Source organism: Sphaeramia orbicularis, chromosome 17 (genome assembly GCF_902148855.1).
Source record: "Sphaeramia orbicularis chromosome 17, fSphaOr1.1, whole genome shotgun sequence".
In the NCBI taxonomy this organism is placed as follows: domain Eukaryota; kingdom Metazoa; phylum Chordata; class Actinopteri; order Kurtiformes; family Apogonidae; genus Sphaeramia; species Sphaeramia orbicularis.
Genome location: NC_043973.1, coordinates 16,720,167 through 16,735,780, shown reverse-complemented (window position 1 = coordinate 16,735,780; position 15,614 = coordinate 16,720,167). Strand labels below are relative to the sequence as shown.

The window sequence follows — 15,614 nt, the reverse complement described above, 5'->3', positions numbered from 1 at the left end:
TGAAATGCAATTACCCTTGTAATTTCTTAATGCATTAAATCTGTATATTAAAAATGGCAACAAAAAAATTACAACAATACTTGTAAAACCCCACAAATATTTACTGAATTGAGTAAAGTGCATGCTGTTCAGTATTGTAATTGCCAGGGGGTAAGTAGTCATTGAGACAGCTGGTCTGGGTTCTGATGGGTCTCTGTAGACACTTCCCTGAGGGAAAGACTGAAAGCAATCTATGTGCTGGGTGACTTGTGTCATCCATGATATTTAAGGACTATGCTCCAGCAAGAGGTGTCAGTGTGCTGAATCTAGCAGTGGTGCCTCAAAGCTGATTTTACTCCTTAATGTTCTTGTTGGATGTGGTTGCTGAATCACACCAGTATGCCTTATAGGATCCCTTCATAGTATTTGTATGGAAAGTGAACACAGCAAGCACCAAAACAGCTAACTGTGGACACAGGTCCTAATGGTTTCATACTAAGCCACAGAGGCCCAGTTTCAGTATGTCTGCTAAGAAACAGCACCTATAAACTATGGATGAAATCTGCAAGTAGGTCATGTTAACTCTGCACTGAAGGTCACTAAGATCAGAGTATGTTGTTTGTAATGTCAGAGGAAAAGTGTTATCGCATCCCCATCAGCAGGTCGCAATAAACCGTCAACTGCAAGTTAAACATTTAATAACATCCAGTTATGTTATGTCATTTGTTGAAAAAGTCTCTGAAAACTATGAATTAGAATTGATTCTGAACTCTGATCTTTATAAAAGTGAAGAGGGTTCTCTTCTCAGATTTCCTCAGTTATTTTTTTGGAAAGTAGTTAAGATCACCTCAGTTCATACCTTATCTACACTTGTCATACAGTTGCGAAAAAAAATATTAGACCATCAAAAGTCATCAAAACAGTGGTTATGGAATCAAGTACTAACACCTGTGTGTATCATGTAACTAAAACAGACAGAAAAGAAAACATGGAATGCCTAAAAGCACTGTCTTTGGCAGTACAATGCCAAAGCTATTGATGTAAGACCTTAAGTGATTTTGGTTATTATTAAGAAAACCATGGAAAATGGCTAATATCAGCTCTGAAATTAAAGTCTTATGAGTTATTTTTGTTATCATTATATTTGTGCAAACAAATGTACCTTTAGTTGTATCAGGCATTAAAATGAACAAGAAATTGAAGAAAACAAGGGTTGTCTAATAATTTTTTCCGCAACTGTAGCAGCAGGTAGATGCAGTTTGTCTGAAACGGATAGTTTGAACGCTGTGCTATGAAAACTTAAAGCCATGCTCAGAGCCCAGTGTTTTTCCAACCCCCTGCTGTGCTGGGAAGATGGATCAGTAAGAGGCAGTGCTCTACGCCACAGGAAGTGCCAGGCGAAGCGTGAAACGCGTTACAAAATCTGCAAGCTAGCACTCAACCGACACACTCTGCATACACACAGCTCACTGAGAAAACACACATACAGCGCACACACAGCCAGTGCTCTCTCCTTCTCTATATCTTTTCCAGCTCAGGACTCTTATTCCCAAAAGAGCAGTGGGCTCTCAGGAAGTGCAACTTGTACCCTATTTGTGGACAGCAGATGATTTTTTTCATGCTGTAAAAGCTTTATCAGAGTCTCCTGTCATGCTAGTCCACAGAGGTGTCAGAATGGTAAACCTCAGACTGAATCTAAACTGAGAGGACAGATGTCAAATGACCTATAGCAACGCAAACGTAAAATGAGAACATGTAACTGCCCTAAAACTTATTTCATCCAGATAAGAAAATGGTCTTCAATACTACAGTATAATAATATATATAATAAAATATCTAAAGTCAGCTAGGCCCGTTATATATTTTGACTTGTGTGCTTACAGGAGTTTAGATGTTTCCAACAATGTTCAGACTAGGAGACATTGCATTCAATGTCCAGACATGACCTTTCATTTAATTTGGTCACGTTACAATAGCATCATATTCTCTTTACCAACATTAACATTATTTCACAACCATAATGTTAGAATTAAATGACATAAATACAGTATATGCCACTAAAATTAAAGTGAAATATATTTCTGCTTCTGTCACGACAGATTACATCAGTGTTCTAAAGGACAACTCCCCTCATACCACATTACTTCGTGGCATTATCTATTTAGTAGATGATGTCATGACAAAGGATCTAATAGAATCTGTTACATCCTTTATTGTTTTGAGAGCCCCCCAGTAGCAGAAGTCACATAGGTGTGCAAAAGGAAAGACTGTTGATGATGAACTATTTTGGATTTATAGAGTAGGAAAAGCAGGAGAAATTCATAGAGTTTGATTAAACACTTGAATTTAACTGTATCAGTTATAAAGGCACATATGTACAGTAACTGAAGTTTAACTAGTAAAGAGTCATCAGTAATCAGTGTCAGTGTGACACTTTCATTCAGTCATTTTCCATTCAGACATTTTCCACTTCCACAGAGCTGTGAATGCAGCACAGTATGTTCACGGGTGTCTGTGTGTTAAATCATTTGGTTATAATGGTGTTTAGTCTGGAAAGTGACTGTTGGCATGCCACATTTTACTTAGACTGCGTCACAATTGGCTTTTCTCACCTAGTTTTGGAGACATTTTCTTGTGAAAATACATGTCCGAGCTGTGTGTGGCTTTAAACGAGGTTTCACTGTCAAATATTACAGCCATGTATAGTGACAATAATCTGGCAATACAATATGTGTCATACTTTTGTATTGTATGTAATCAGAACATTGGGATTTGCACATATTTGTTATTTACATACTTTTTATGTATTTAAAGATGCTTTACAACACTATTATCTAAGTGGTATGGGATTTAAACGGCACAAAATGAGATACTGTCTGGTACATATCTTTGAGGTGTTTTTTTTTTTTCTTCAGTCTTTTTTTTTTTTTTTTTTAAATAGTATGGTATCATAAAAACTAATTGTGGTACTCATGTGCATCACTGTTTTCTTATTTTTACTTACTTCAGATGTAGGGTTTCATCTTAATGGAGACGCAACATACTGTTAAATGACTGTCACTCATTGCTAGAGTTGAGGGGGTTTCATTTCTTCATATACTACTGAAAGTACTGAATTTTGAAGCTTTTTTTTGTACTTTTCTTACTGATGTGGTGTCTGTTGTTGTATTATTATTGCCCAGGCTTGTTCACAATCTCAGTGTTCCTGATTCTGCTCACCTAAATGGAATGCAGTCATAATTGGTGTTATTTGTACACACCTGTGTTTACTGCTATCATATATCAAAATGCTGTGAAAAAAATGTGTACTTTGTTTTTAAGCGCAACATCAATCCTTTGTCTTTTGTACACACATACACTCTTAAACACTCAGTTTACCCGCCTCAGCTCCCCTGTCTGTGTGGTGTTCAGGACACATTCCCTGCATACCAGGCAAATGTGATTGCACTCTCTTACCTCTGTGGAACATTGCTGCTGAACTTTCTGTAGTGGGTTTGCTTAGAACTTTTATGACTTTACCTCCCTTACCTGCAGTGATAGGTACGTATTTTTAGGACACCTTTTAACTGCTGCTTTTTTCTCCCCTGGATCCCTCCCTCTTTCTCTCTATTACCATCATTGTCTCATGTACTGGCGGCATGCAGGGGCTTGTTGCAGACATGAGAATACGAGCTACATTGTGCCTTCCTTTAGGCTGCCTGTTTTTAATTCCTCCTCCCACTAGATTTCAAGGTTGTGTCGAATGAGCTATAATAATGAGGTTAGCTGGTGAGGAATTATGTAGAATTTGATCGGGTGGAAGGGAAACGGTGTGGTTGTAGCTGAGTGGATAATCTAATCAATAATGAAATCAAATGAGTCTGCTCAGCAGACACAGATGCACCCGTACTACATTAAAATATTTTTACCTCCGCCAAGGAGGTTATGTTTTTGCCAGGGTTTGTTTGTCTGTTTGTTTGTCTGTTTGTTTGTTTGTTTGTTTGTTTGTCTGTCCGTTAGTGTGCAACATAACTCAAAAAGTTATGGACATATTTGGATGAAATTTTCAGGGTTTGTTGGAAATGGGATAAGGAAGAAATTATTAAATTTTGGTGGTGATCGGGGGTGGGGGGGCCCACGGGGGGGGGGCCACTGATCAGCCTTGGTGGAGGTCTGCGCTCTCCGAGTGCTTCTAGTTATGAATGTGATTTGTATGGGACAGTTGATCAGGCCACATCTGACTGAGTCTGTTCATTTGAGCTCTGTTGGTATTTGTTTTGTGGGTAAAAAAGGTCTGATATTGGCATAACATTTGGAACAAACATGTAATGGAGACAGCTATTTTAGTTTAGGTGGTGATGGTATTAGTATCCAGAATGAGTCAGATCACCACATGTACTGAGCAGTAAATATGACATTTCTATAACGGAAAAAAAACATGCATGTACACACATCTAAAGATGTGGTCATTCTTTTAAATAAATTAGATATTATTGACTGATGGTAAAGAGACGGCGGACAATGAAAGTCGAGCAAAAACATTTGTGATGTGAAGTGAATGATGTGCCAAGTGAAAAACTGCCAATACAGCATTACTTTGAATGCACACTAGGACTGCGTGATTAATCGATTTTAAATCAAAAACGGCTTTTTGAATTGGGACAATTTTTTTTGAAAAGGGAAATTGTCAAATGGATTTAATCTCTCGTGCCTCCGGGCTGCGCACCTACGGGCCACCGTTGGCTCCTCCTCCTATCTGTGAGAGCAGCCTTTCACAGAAGTTCGTGTAATGACCACAGACCTTAAATCTGTGATGGGCCCACAGTAGTGATACCAATGTAAGTCGCGGTCCAAGCATGGATCCCCCAGTTTAAATATAACCTCATGGGGATCACTCATCTTACCTTGTCCCACACGGATCCGTTTCATTCTGATCCAGGTCGCGGGGGCAGTAGCCCAGACAGCCTTCTCCCTGCCCACATCCACCAGCTCCAGGGGAATCCTGAGGCGTTCCCAGGCCAGCCCAGAGATATAATCCCTCTAGTGTGTCCTGGGTCTCCTCCATGCACAGATCCCCCAGTTTAAATATAACCGCATTGAAATCACTCATATTATGTGGTCCACGCATGCACACATGACTGATACCTGTCACTGACTTACATTAGTATAACTTCTGTGGGCCCATCACAGAATTTTCAGGGATTCCTTGATACCATCACAGATTTGAGGTAGGGAGCAGTGCCTTGCATTGTGGGCTGCACACGAAAATGAAATGCTGACTTCTGTTGTTTTTTGCAGTTTTACCCGAAAATTTAGTTTTTTGAGGAAAAAATCGGGATTTTATTTTTGGCCAAAATCATGCAGCCCTAACGCACACTGCACCAGTTCATCTCCATGAGGCTCACAATTAAAAGCTGTTTCTTTTCCAAAATCACCATAAATTTGAGATTTTTAGACTTGAGTCTGATTTTAATGGTTTTACATCTGCAGGGTAATCTTTGCTTTGGGGATCTCCATGACATTCATCAACATCCCAGTGGAGTGGTTCTCTTTTGGCTTCAACTGGACCTGGATGCCGCTTTTTGGAGACATCAGACAGGGCATCTTCTACTCCATGCTGCTCTCCTTCTGGATCATCTTCTGTGGGGAGCACCTCATGGTACTGTACCCATCCTCACTCATATTTGCATGATGTTTTTGTTTTCCTGTAGAGCTGTAAGCTGCCTCTTCAGCTGCCGTCTCTACCACAGCATCTCAGGCCTTTAGGTCCTATGCTTGAATTTTTAGGACAGAGCGTCTCGCTGAATAACAAGTGCTTGTTTACAGGAATGCTTCACTGTTCTGCTCCTTCTCCTCTTTCTTATTTCAGCCTAATTTAAACAGCTTGCTATGAGTGACTTGATCAAGCAGGTCCTTGAAGATGTAACTCATTTCTTACATCCTTGACGTTTTATGAAGATGTTTGGTGAACGTAACAACTGAAAGCTTCATGTCTGTTCCATACTGCAGCCACCACTTCACAGCCCTGCAAAAACACTTTGAATAAGTTATTTGTTTGGATAAAGAGTGTTGAGAAGGTTAGATTTGAAATGCAGTAGGATACTGAGTACTTTTTTTTTTTTTTTTTTTTTTAACCAAGTGTAATATCTAATAACAAAGTCAGCTATAATTGTTACTTTTGATCATTTAATCATTTTTTTGTAATTACATGAACTAGATAATTACTCAGTTTTGACAGGGAACTTTTTCATTTTGACAGCATTTTAGAGTGTCATATTTCAGAAGGAAAATTAATTAAAAATGCAAATCCATTAAATATTTAGCAGTGAAAGGTGTTTTTTGTGCAACAACCTGCCTATGTAAACAAGCCTCACAGCTGTCAGATTCCTGATTCCTGAACTTATTGAATTGATTCTTGGCTCACACTGAGGCCATTCTGACTCTGACTCATCCCTGCTTAGATCTGAACTCTGGTTGTGTCTTATGAGAGCACATAGCCAGTCTCTATCTTTGTCTCTGGTCTTCAGCCACACGTTAGACTCACGATGGGTAGAGTGGATAGATTTTTTTCTTTTCGGTCAGACAAGCAAGAATCAAAGACACGCCATGATAATGTTGGTGTTGGCTCTGCTGTCTGCTTTTTCTGTAGATCTGCCAAAAACAAAGATGTAAAGCAACAGAATGACCATTATATTTTACACATCAACGTTTTTGCACAGGCTGTGACTGTTAACACATCTAATCATATCCCTCTTACTTTATTTGCTCTATTTTGCATAATATTGAAGTAGCTGCAAAATAATTCCTGAATGAGTGAAGTTATAATGACCCTCTGCTTTTTTCTTTTAAAAATCACACTCATTTCAATTCCCCTCACTCTTAACTGCAGTACTTATACCACATTCCATGGTTTTGCGGACAAAGGTTTTGCTCACCATGTCTCCACTGTCATTTTTGTCCAGGAAACAGAGTTCTTCGAAGCAGAATTCATGGGCGGAGGACAACTGCAGCTGCTCTGTGTGCCAATCTTCAAAATCTTCCCTGAATGCCCCACAAAAAAATCGCAGGTCATTCTCCTCTGGCAGCAAATGCATCTATAGTTTAGCCTGGACTGAGCAGTCATGGAGGTGGTCAGACTGTTTTGTTTTTTTTTTTTTCTCCTCGATCAAAGGAACCATTAACTTCTTTTCCCTCCTGCTCAGCTGTCTGAGTGGCAGTCTGTTGCTCCTGCATGAGTTTGTCGTCTGCCAGGCTGAGCTCCGCTTACATATGTGTGGAGACTTTCAGTTGCTGAAGCAGTATTTTTTTCGTCTTGGCATTTATGCACATGTCTGCTGCCCTTCTTTGGTGCTTTGTGTGGAACTGAGTCTTTGTGCATCTCTACGTCAAGTCAATTGCATCACCAAGGTTCTTCAAGTATAACTACACCTGGATGTTTATCATATAGTACGTTTCACGCAAACATTTCACTCTTTACATGCTTTTTGTAGCAGCACTTATACACAAATACTTGTGTATGCCTAATTGTACAGTCATGTTTGCAGCACCTTATTTTTTCTTTTGTCTTGATATGTAGTGCATCAACTGTTTTCTTCTATTGATGCATGCATTTCACTGGATCTAAATATTGTAAAAATTTCTTTCACTGTACTGAGAATCAAAATATATGCTTTTTTTTTTAAACTTAACAATGTATTTATCATTGATAGAAATGCATGCATTGAAGGACCATGATTAGATGTAACCAGGGTCACTGATGTTGCATAATACATCTATTTCTGTAAACACCTCTGGGATGTGTATTGATGCCCTAAATGCTCTATATATTGAACCAGAGCTCTATGTAGAAAGCATCAGTCTCTAAAATGCTGCACTTTGTGGTCACTAATCCTTTATGCACAGCTCCAGTAATTAACAGGTGTCCTATAGAGCTGCTGGCAAATGTACCACTGAAGAATACATTCATACAGTGTCTTTATATTCACCCTTTTTTGGACTTGATCTTATTTTTGTGCAACTTTGAATCACATGGATTCTGCTTTTTTGACACTGTAATTTCAAGGTTGTATTTATTTATTGTGCTCCTGTATTCATCACTCCTTCAGCAAGAGGTCACGTAATGACGAAATACAAAAAGACATCACTGCCAACATCGGCAGTAAATCAGAGGCAGTGCAGGAAAATGGAAATTCACACCAGTACACTTAAGCAAATGTGCCAGGAACGTGGATAGAGTTATGGGAGCACTAAGCGTATTTCTAGCACGGGGTGAAAGATACCTGTGGCAAAATGGGGTTAGCTGCAAAGGAAAGTTCCTAAATGAGTGAAAAGACCCAGAAATATTGATGCAGCAGCTATAATAAGAGTCAGTTTAAATCTTGAAATGCTAAACAAAAGCTTCCTGTCATGTCTCCTTTGGTCCACAGTCTCATTCTTAAGCTGTTTATAATGCTGTCCACCTTGTGGCAGCATCACACCATCCAGTCACTGAAAACAAACCATGTTCATGATCAACATGGGATGTAGATGCTCATTAACATCTGTTTATTTTGCATTTTCTGTTTTATGCCACAACCTGATGATATTCTTTTTGTTAAAAGATAAAAACACAGTACTGCACAAAAGTCTCAGGCTACTATTAGATTTGTATAGATTCAAGAAATCTGCCTTCAAAGTTATTTTGCGGAAAAAAATATGATTCCGCAGACCAAATAGTTAGGTATTTAGAGTGACTTCCTTTTGTAGTGAACACCTCTTTTCTTCAGACATTATGACTTTTACCGCGGTCTTTATTTATTTATTTATTTATACGCCAGGCCATGTGTTTCTTATTGTTTGAATACCTTTTTTGTTATGTGAATTCAGGTCACACAAAGTGCAAACTTTAGTCTGTGTGTGTTTTAAAACTACGCAGATTTCCTGTATTTTCATATTGTATCTTTTAGAAAAGAGATTGAGAAATAACTATATATGCTTATTTTAACCTTTCAAAAACAAAGTGGATGGTGGCCTAAGACTGCTTCATTTGTGTATATAACAAATGGTACTGTGCAGAAGTGACACATGAACATGAACTTGCAGCATGAAAATTCAGTTGGCTTTGGTTTCCTAATTTTGAGCATTATTGTTTTGCCATCCTTTATGAATATCACTAAACACTTCACTCACAGATGAAGTGATGCTCCATCTGCCAAGACTGAAATTCTAATGAAATTTCAATCTTTACAGAAATTGAAAATGAAAGCGCAATGTCAGCCATCAGTGTTAATATTTTTTTAACAGGTTGCGTAGACTGTAAGAAATTCATGGTAAGGTTGGTATGTTGTGCAGAGCCATCCAGACAGAAAGACGCAGCCCCTAGCAGCTTTAAATGTGCAGATGGTTTGTTCTGAACTCCCTCAGACCACAGAATCCTCCTCTCTGCTGAAGGAAATTGATTACTTGATAATATCTGTACATTGCAGTAACCAAGTAAAAAACTGATCCCTTAGTGTTTGGACCACAAAACAGAGCTTGAAGGATGAATACTTGTGTTTCTGCATCACTTTGAAATTCTGTTGACTGGGGGAAATAATCCCCCTTAACTGTAACTGTGATGCTAAATCTAAAATGTACAAAAAAGTCCAAGGGGTGAATACTTGAACAGATATTTTTAGAGGCACTGAACATTTAAAAGTGTTTGGAGACATGGGTTAAATTTGTAAATGGTGTCTTTTCATTTCTTCTTGATCTGATTATTCTCGGTTACTTTCACTATGTACTTTGGTCAGATTCAAACAGATTTACATCCTTATTCTGTTGTGAGCTCTGTGTATTTGATCTGTACTTCCTCCAAGGGTTTTTTTTCAAGCAGTTGTGGTTTCATGGATGCTTCGTTAACATTTAGCCTGGGGCTTTCAATCAAATTAGATGATAGAACAGTATGTGAACTGTGGTCTGGAAACTGTAACATATCTCATCTGCATGTTTTGTCTTTTCTCCTCAGGACCAGATGGAGAGGAACCGTTTCTCAGTTTACTGGAAGCAAGTTGGACCAGTCATCTTCGGCTCCTTCTGCCTTTTCATCTTTGACATGTATGAGAGGTGAGACCAGGTTATTAAATGGCAATTTAGGAAACATTTTTTAGGCTGAATGAGTTTAGTAATCATTTCGTTGTCTGTCCGTCTGTCTGTCCATTCAATGACGTAATCGCATTATCTGAATAATGCATTGACATATCCGCACCAAATTTTTACTGTGGATGCATCTTGGCATGGAGCAGAAGCCTATTGAAAACAGGTCACCTTGACCTACTTTTCCAAGGTCAAATGGAAACATGACCCTATTGTTGGGGTGATATGTTTGCTTGAAACAGCCATGTACAGTTATAATATCTGAGTACTTTAAAATATAAATTTGTATGTCATAAGTTTTACACAAAGACAATCTAATCTAAATTATAGGGCAGTAACTTTCAACAGAATCGTACACTATATTAGGCCGGGGGGGGGGTTGTTAAGTGTGCAGCACGTTAAGGTATTTTAAAAATTACATATGTTTCAAATGCCATACATGACTAGATAAGCACATTCGCAATTAATATATTATAAGATGCAAAAAAGCTGCCTCTTGAATTTTTGCTGTAAATGAAAGGTCTTGAGATGAATAATCTCTCGATTTAGGTTATTTTTCTGATTTTCACATAGTAAAACCTTGATTATTCAAATTAACTGAACGTATTGTCTATATTAACTGAAAAGATCAGATTCTGTGTGATTTGCTCCACCAGTTTTCTCAAGAAAGAAAATGGATCTTACTGAATTTTAGAGGTATAATATAGCGATAGGTTGTAGCAGATTAAAGTTGGTATTTGAAAGAAATATGGTGGTAATACATTTTAGGAGGACCAACATGCAGTATTATCTGTTAATCATATCTAAGTCAAAGTAACTAATAGCTAAATGGATAAATCTGGGCCACTGAACAAGACACACAAATTATTCAATGTATCTTGAATATCAGAGTAGCTGTACTCACTTTTTTTTAAATTAGTTATTATTTGCTGCTTCCAGTTAATATTATTTTCCAGATATTTCGTAAAACATCATATTGCTGCTGATATTCTAACTATCTCTACGTTTGAGCAAAAAGGGGAAGATGAAACAGATTAGGACAATTTAATGATGGGTGTCTATGTTGTATGTAGGTATGGTCTTGTGTGCTGTTACAGTCTTAGTGGAGTCAACATGAGTATTTGTTTGTCTTTTTATCCCCAGAGGAGTCCAGTTAACAAACCCCTTCTACAGCATCTGGGCGTCTGATGTGGGAACCGAGCTGGCTGTATCTTTTTTTTTTTTTTTTAAATAAAATAAGAAATAATTCACTACTGCCATATGTGAACATCACCCAGGGTCTTTGACAAGATGCCTGCCAGGCTGAGCGATGCAAGATTCATCAGCACACCTCTTCTCTCGTCTTTCTCCTCCCTCTCTGTCTCTGAGCGTCGCTGGGAAGAGCTTGCTTAGTTTTCCCAACTCACAGTGAGTTGACAAAGGCAGCTGGTCTATAACGGGGTCATCAGACCTTTGTAAGACACACTGCCAACTGCTCTGCTTTGCTGCAGACAAGTGCAAGTCATAAGAATTTATAAATAGGGCATATAACCCAACCAGACATCGTTTGACTTATGCAAATGCAGTAAAAGATATTAATTTTACAAAGCATATTGATTGTGAATATTTGAAACAGTTTCAGTATTTTTTTCTGCACATCAATACACACTTCCCCACACCTTTTTATAACTATAAGTTAACACACACTGCACTGACCCATAAGCCCTACCTCCTCACCGTTGTCTCATCATTTGTCAGTCTTATTCTCTCTAGTTGCTCATAATTGGCTGTGGTATATTCCAGCTTTTTTCACCATCATGACAAACAGTTGATATTATTACTTTAACCGTAATATCAGGGATGTGTGTGTCTGTATTTCCTTGACTACTCTCGCCACAGATGGCATTCATAATTGTGGCAGGAATCTGTGCCTGCCTCTACTTCCTCTTCCTCTGCTTCATGGTTTTTCAAGTCTTCCGCAACATCAGTGGTAAGAGGTCCTCACTACCTGCCATGTCCAAGGCCAGACATCTGCACTATGAGGTGAGTGGTTTGAATACATTTATCATGACCGTTTGTGTTTCCCAGCTACTCAGTGCAAGAGATTCTAACAGACTCATAACATGCAATTTATCGTTACAGGGTCTGATTTTCCGATTTAAGTTCCTCATGTTGGTTACTTTGACCTGTGCTGCTATGACGGTCATCTTCTTCATCATCAGTCAGGTGAGGGGTTATTAGACTAAAGAAAGTGCTTTACTGCTGACTGTTTTATTACCCCGCCCCCCGAAGAGGAGGCAAGGGATACTGTTTTTGATTTGGTTTGTTTTCTTTGATTGTTCACACCCTAGCAGCAAAACTATTGATTGAATTCATACGAAATTGGGTTCATAGATTGCCAGTGACCCAGAAAAGATCTGATTACATTTTGGGAAAAACAGGTCAAAGTTCAAATATTTTATGAAATTTTAAAATCTTTGTTTTTCCAATTTACTTATAATGGGTGAAATTTCATATGTCTATAGCAGCAAAACTATTGGTGGAATTCACACCAAATTGGGTTTATAGATTGCTAGTGACTCAGAATAGGTGTGGTTACATTTTGGGAAAAGTAGCTCAGAGTTCAAATTTTTAGTAATTTTTTTTTAAATCTTTTTTTTTCTCATTTACTTATAATGGGCGAAATTTCAAATGTCCATAAAAACATCAATTGTGCTTCAGTTTACTTAAAACTTGGCACATACGAGGGCCGTTCAATAAGTTCATGGCCTCACCCAGAACAGAACAACACAGACTGATAATTTATATTTTATTTTTCAACATAATCTCCATTTACAGCAATGCACTTGGTCCATCGATGTTCAAGCATCACTATCCCATCACGAAAGAATGTAACATCCTGTATTATAACAACCAGTATTTCTGGGTGAGACCATGAACTTATTGAACAGCCCTCGTATATAGAGGCAATTGATATGCTGACATTAGCACACACACAGACTTTATGACATCAGCTGGATCGATGCCAAAATAAACTACAATACGTGCGAGGGGCGGGGTTTGTTTTGCCTGGCAGCACTTGTTTTAGTTTATTTCACTTATATACAACATCTACACATCAGACATGCATACAAATAAATAGTCATAAATAACCAGAAATGAATGAGCATTTATGACTTGCTGCAGTAAAGAGCAACTATGTGTTGTTTCTGTTTGTTGGTTCAGGTGAATGAGGGCCACTGGCACTGGGGAGAGCACACTGTGCAGGTGAACAGCGCCTTCTTCACTGGTATCTATGGCATGTGGAACCTGTACGTCTTTGCCATCATGTTCCTCTACGCTCCATCTCACGAACGCTATGGAGACGAGCAATCAAGTGGTCAATGCATCACTGGTAACTACATTTTTCTATCAGATTCTCTGAGTGGAGATGGATGTCATCTTTATGTTTGAGTACATTTTTAAACCAATCTTCATATTCTGTCTATGACAAATGAGTTCAAAATAGCCAAATTTGTAAAGCTTTAGTTTGACATAAATAATACCCATGTTTATAAAACCCCAGAAATGTCATCTTACTGTTGGTATTAAAACTTTTCAGACCAAAGATTCACAGTGACACAAGCTGAAACTTGTAAATACCTGAAAGTCACTGGGTCTGCAATGTGTCATACACGCAGCTGTTCTCCAGACAAATTTATGGGAAGATCACCACTTCGCTCCATCCAAACTCTGCCAGTTTTACCAGATGACAGTGTGTAATTGAGTTCATCAGCTGACTTTGCTACAAACTTTTTCATTCTTGTGTTCTTCCACAAAGCAAGACATTATGAACAATTTCTTCTTTATGATGCCAGTTTGGCAGGGTTCATATGAAACCTGCAGGTGGAATGGGCAGCAATCACACTCTAAGGAAAGAGAATTAGTCAAAAGGGGTAGAACAATGGCAAGTATCATTAAAGTTGTATAAAATTAAGACATTTTTAAAAGCAGTGACTGAGAGAAATGTATCCAGTTGTAGATTTTTGTGACTGAAATGTCAACAGGACTAAAGGATATAATCTAAAGGGTAGAATGTGGTCACAGATATTTGATGCATTGACTTAAACAGAGGGTGAAGATCCTTGAAGCAAAAACCAGTGGATGTTTTGATCAGTAGTTTTATGCCTAATATTTTAAAACCAGCCAAGAGCTCAGTCATAGATGACACATCATCCTTTTTCAGTTGAACATAGACCAATAGCACAATGCTGAAACTTATTTCTACAATGTTCTAAAGTATTTTGTTGTGAATCATCATTGTTGGGTTTTGTACAATGCACAAAATAGATTTTAAAAAAGGGGCAAAAAGCCATGTAACAACCTGGAAAAACTCTGAATAAGAAATATTTTGTGAATACATGTCCAAAGAATGCTCCAAAACCCTGAAAAATATTGGCATATCTGAGAGATTCAAGCCAAAAATCCCACATTTACAGTAAGGTCTGGTTAATGAAGTTATTGTGCCTTTAAAGCGTTGCATTGATCGTAGGTCTCTTTAAAGGTATTGAATCTGTGATGTTTCAGCAGCTCTTACTTCATTCTGATGGAGGGCCCGTCCTGTCTCCTGCTGTAAAGCTGCCTATTCATCCAAAGTTTGTTTTTGGAGGAGGGGAGTGGGTTAGTGATTGAGAAGTACCCAGATTCCCAGGGGAAAGAAGGGTCTCTTTGGCCCGAGAGGGTGGTTCTAATGGACAACAGGCTTCCTTCCAGAAGGAAAGGAAAGGAGAAATGAAGAGGGAGGATGGGGAGGAGAGCAATGAAGTAATGAAAACCATCCATCCATCTCCTGACGTCACTGACACAGTGAGAGAAAGAGGGTTTGAAGTCCTGGAAGCTTTCCCTGAACTGCGTCAGCCGGTCTGAGGGGACAGGGCCTCTCTCCAACTCTGTGTTGATTTACTTTATCTGCTCTTGAGTTTCACTTCTGTCCTGAACAAGCTGAAAGTATTTATGGAAATGAAATTCAGCTAAAGCAGCTCGAGATGAAACAGAATATGTGATAGAAATGGATAAAACAGTGAGCTGGGTTGTTTGAGAACCAAAACACGTGCACAAAATATTTACAACCACCTTAATGAAGACACTGAACAATCCTAATGTTTTACTTTTTATTTTTATTTTTAATCAGTCACTCAGAGCAAAAATGGAATCATGCAAATTTATCAACCAAACATGAATATAAAACCGGAGATAAACGTCATTGCCATCAGTGAAATGATGTCTTATATGTTGTATGTTTAGGTGATACATCTGTGAATCGCTGTTAAAAACAGCTTCACAAAAAAAAAAAAAAATCACCATCATTTAGAGGAGTGTAGATTTCTAACAAACAGGAGATCAGAGACATTTCAAGTTAACTCACAAAAGGCTCTACAGTAATACGTAGATAGAACCATGTGTCTTTTATTTGAGTATCTATTTTTTTCCCAATTTCTTTTTCACACAACATTTATACTTTCTACCTCTTACATTTTCAAAACTGTCTTTACTTTAATTTTTAACACATTTGAGGTGAATCACCA

General features: G+C 38.2%; 1 protein-coding gene across 2 annotated transcripts in view; it reads left to right on the top strand.

The window, feature by feature from the left end:
* Positions 1-15,614, top strand: part of LOC115437890 (protein wntless homolog) — a 34,916-nt gene that overhangs the window by 17,729 nt on the left and 1,573 nt on the right. The window contains exons 6-12 of one of the 2 annotated variants that reach the window (XM_030161272.1): positions 5,449-5,617; positions 6,921-7,025; positions 9,944-10,041; positions 11,215-11,278; positions 11,950-12,093; positions 12,193-12,276; positions 13,276-13,444. In XM_030161272.1, the coding sequence (XP_030017132.1) occupies positions 5,449-5,617; positions 6,921-7,025; positions 9,944-10,041; positions 11,215-11,278; positions 11,950-12,093; positions 12,193-12,276; positions 13,276-13,444 (833 nt within the window). The remainder of the gene's footprint in view (positions 1-5,448; positions 5,618-6,920; positions 7,026-9,943; positions 10,042-11,214; positions 11,279-11,949; positions 12,094-12,192; positions 12,277-13,275; positions 13,445-15,614) is intronic. The other variant, XM_030161273.1, reaches the window with a different exon arrangement.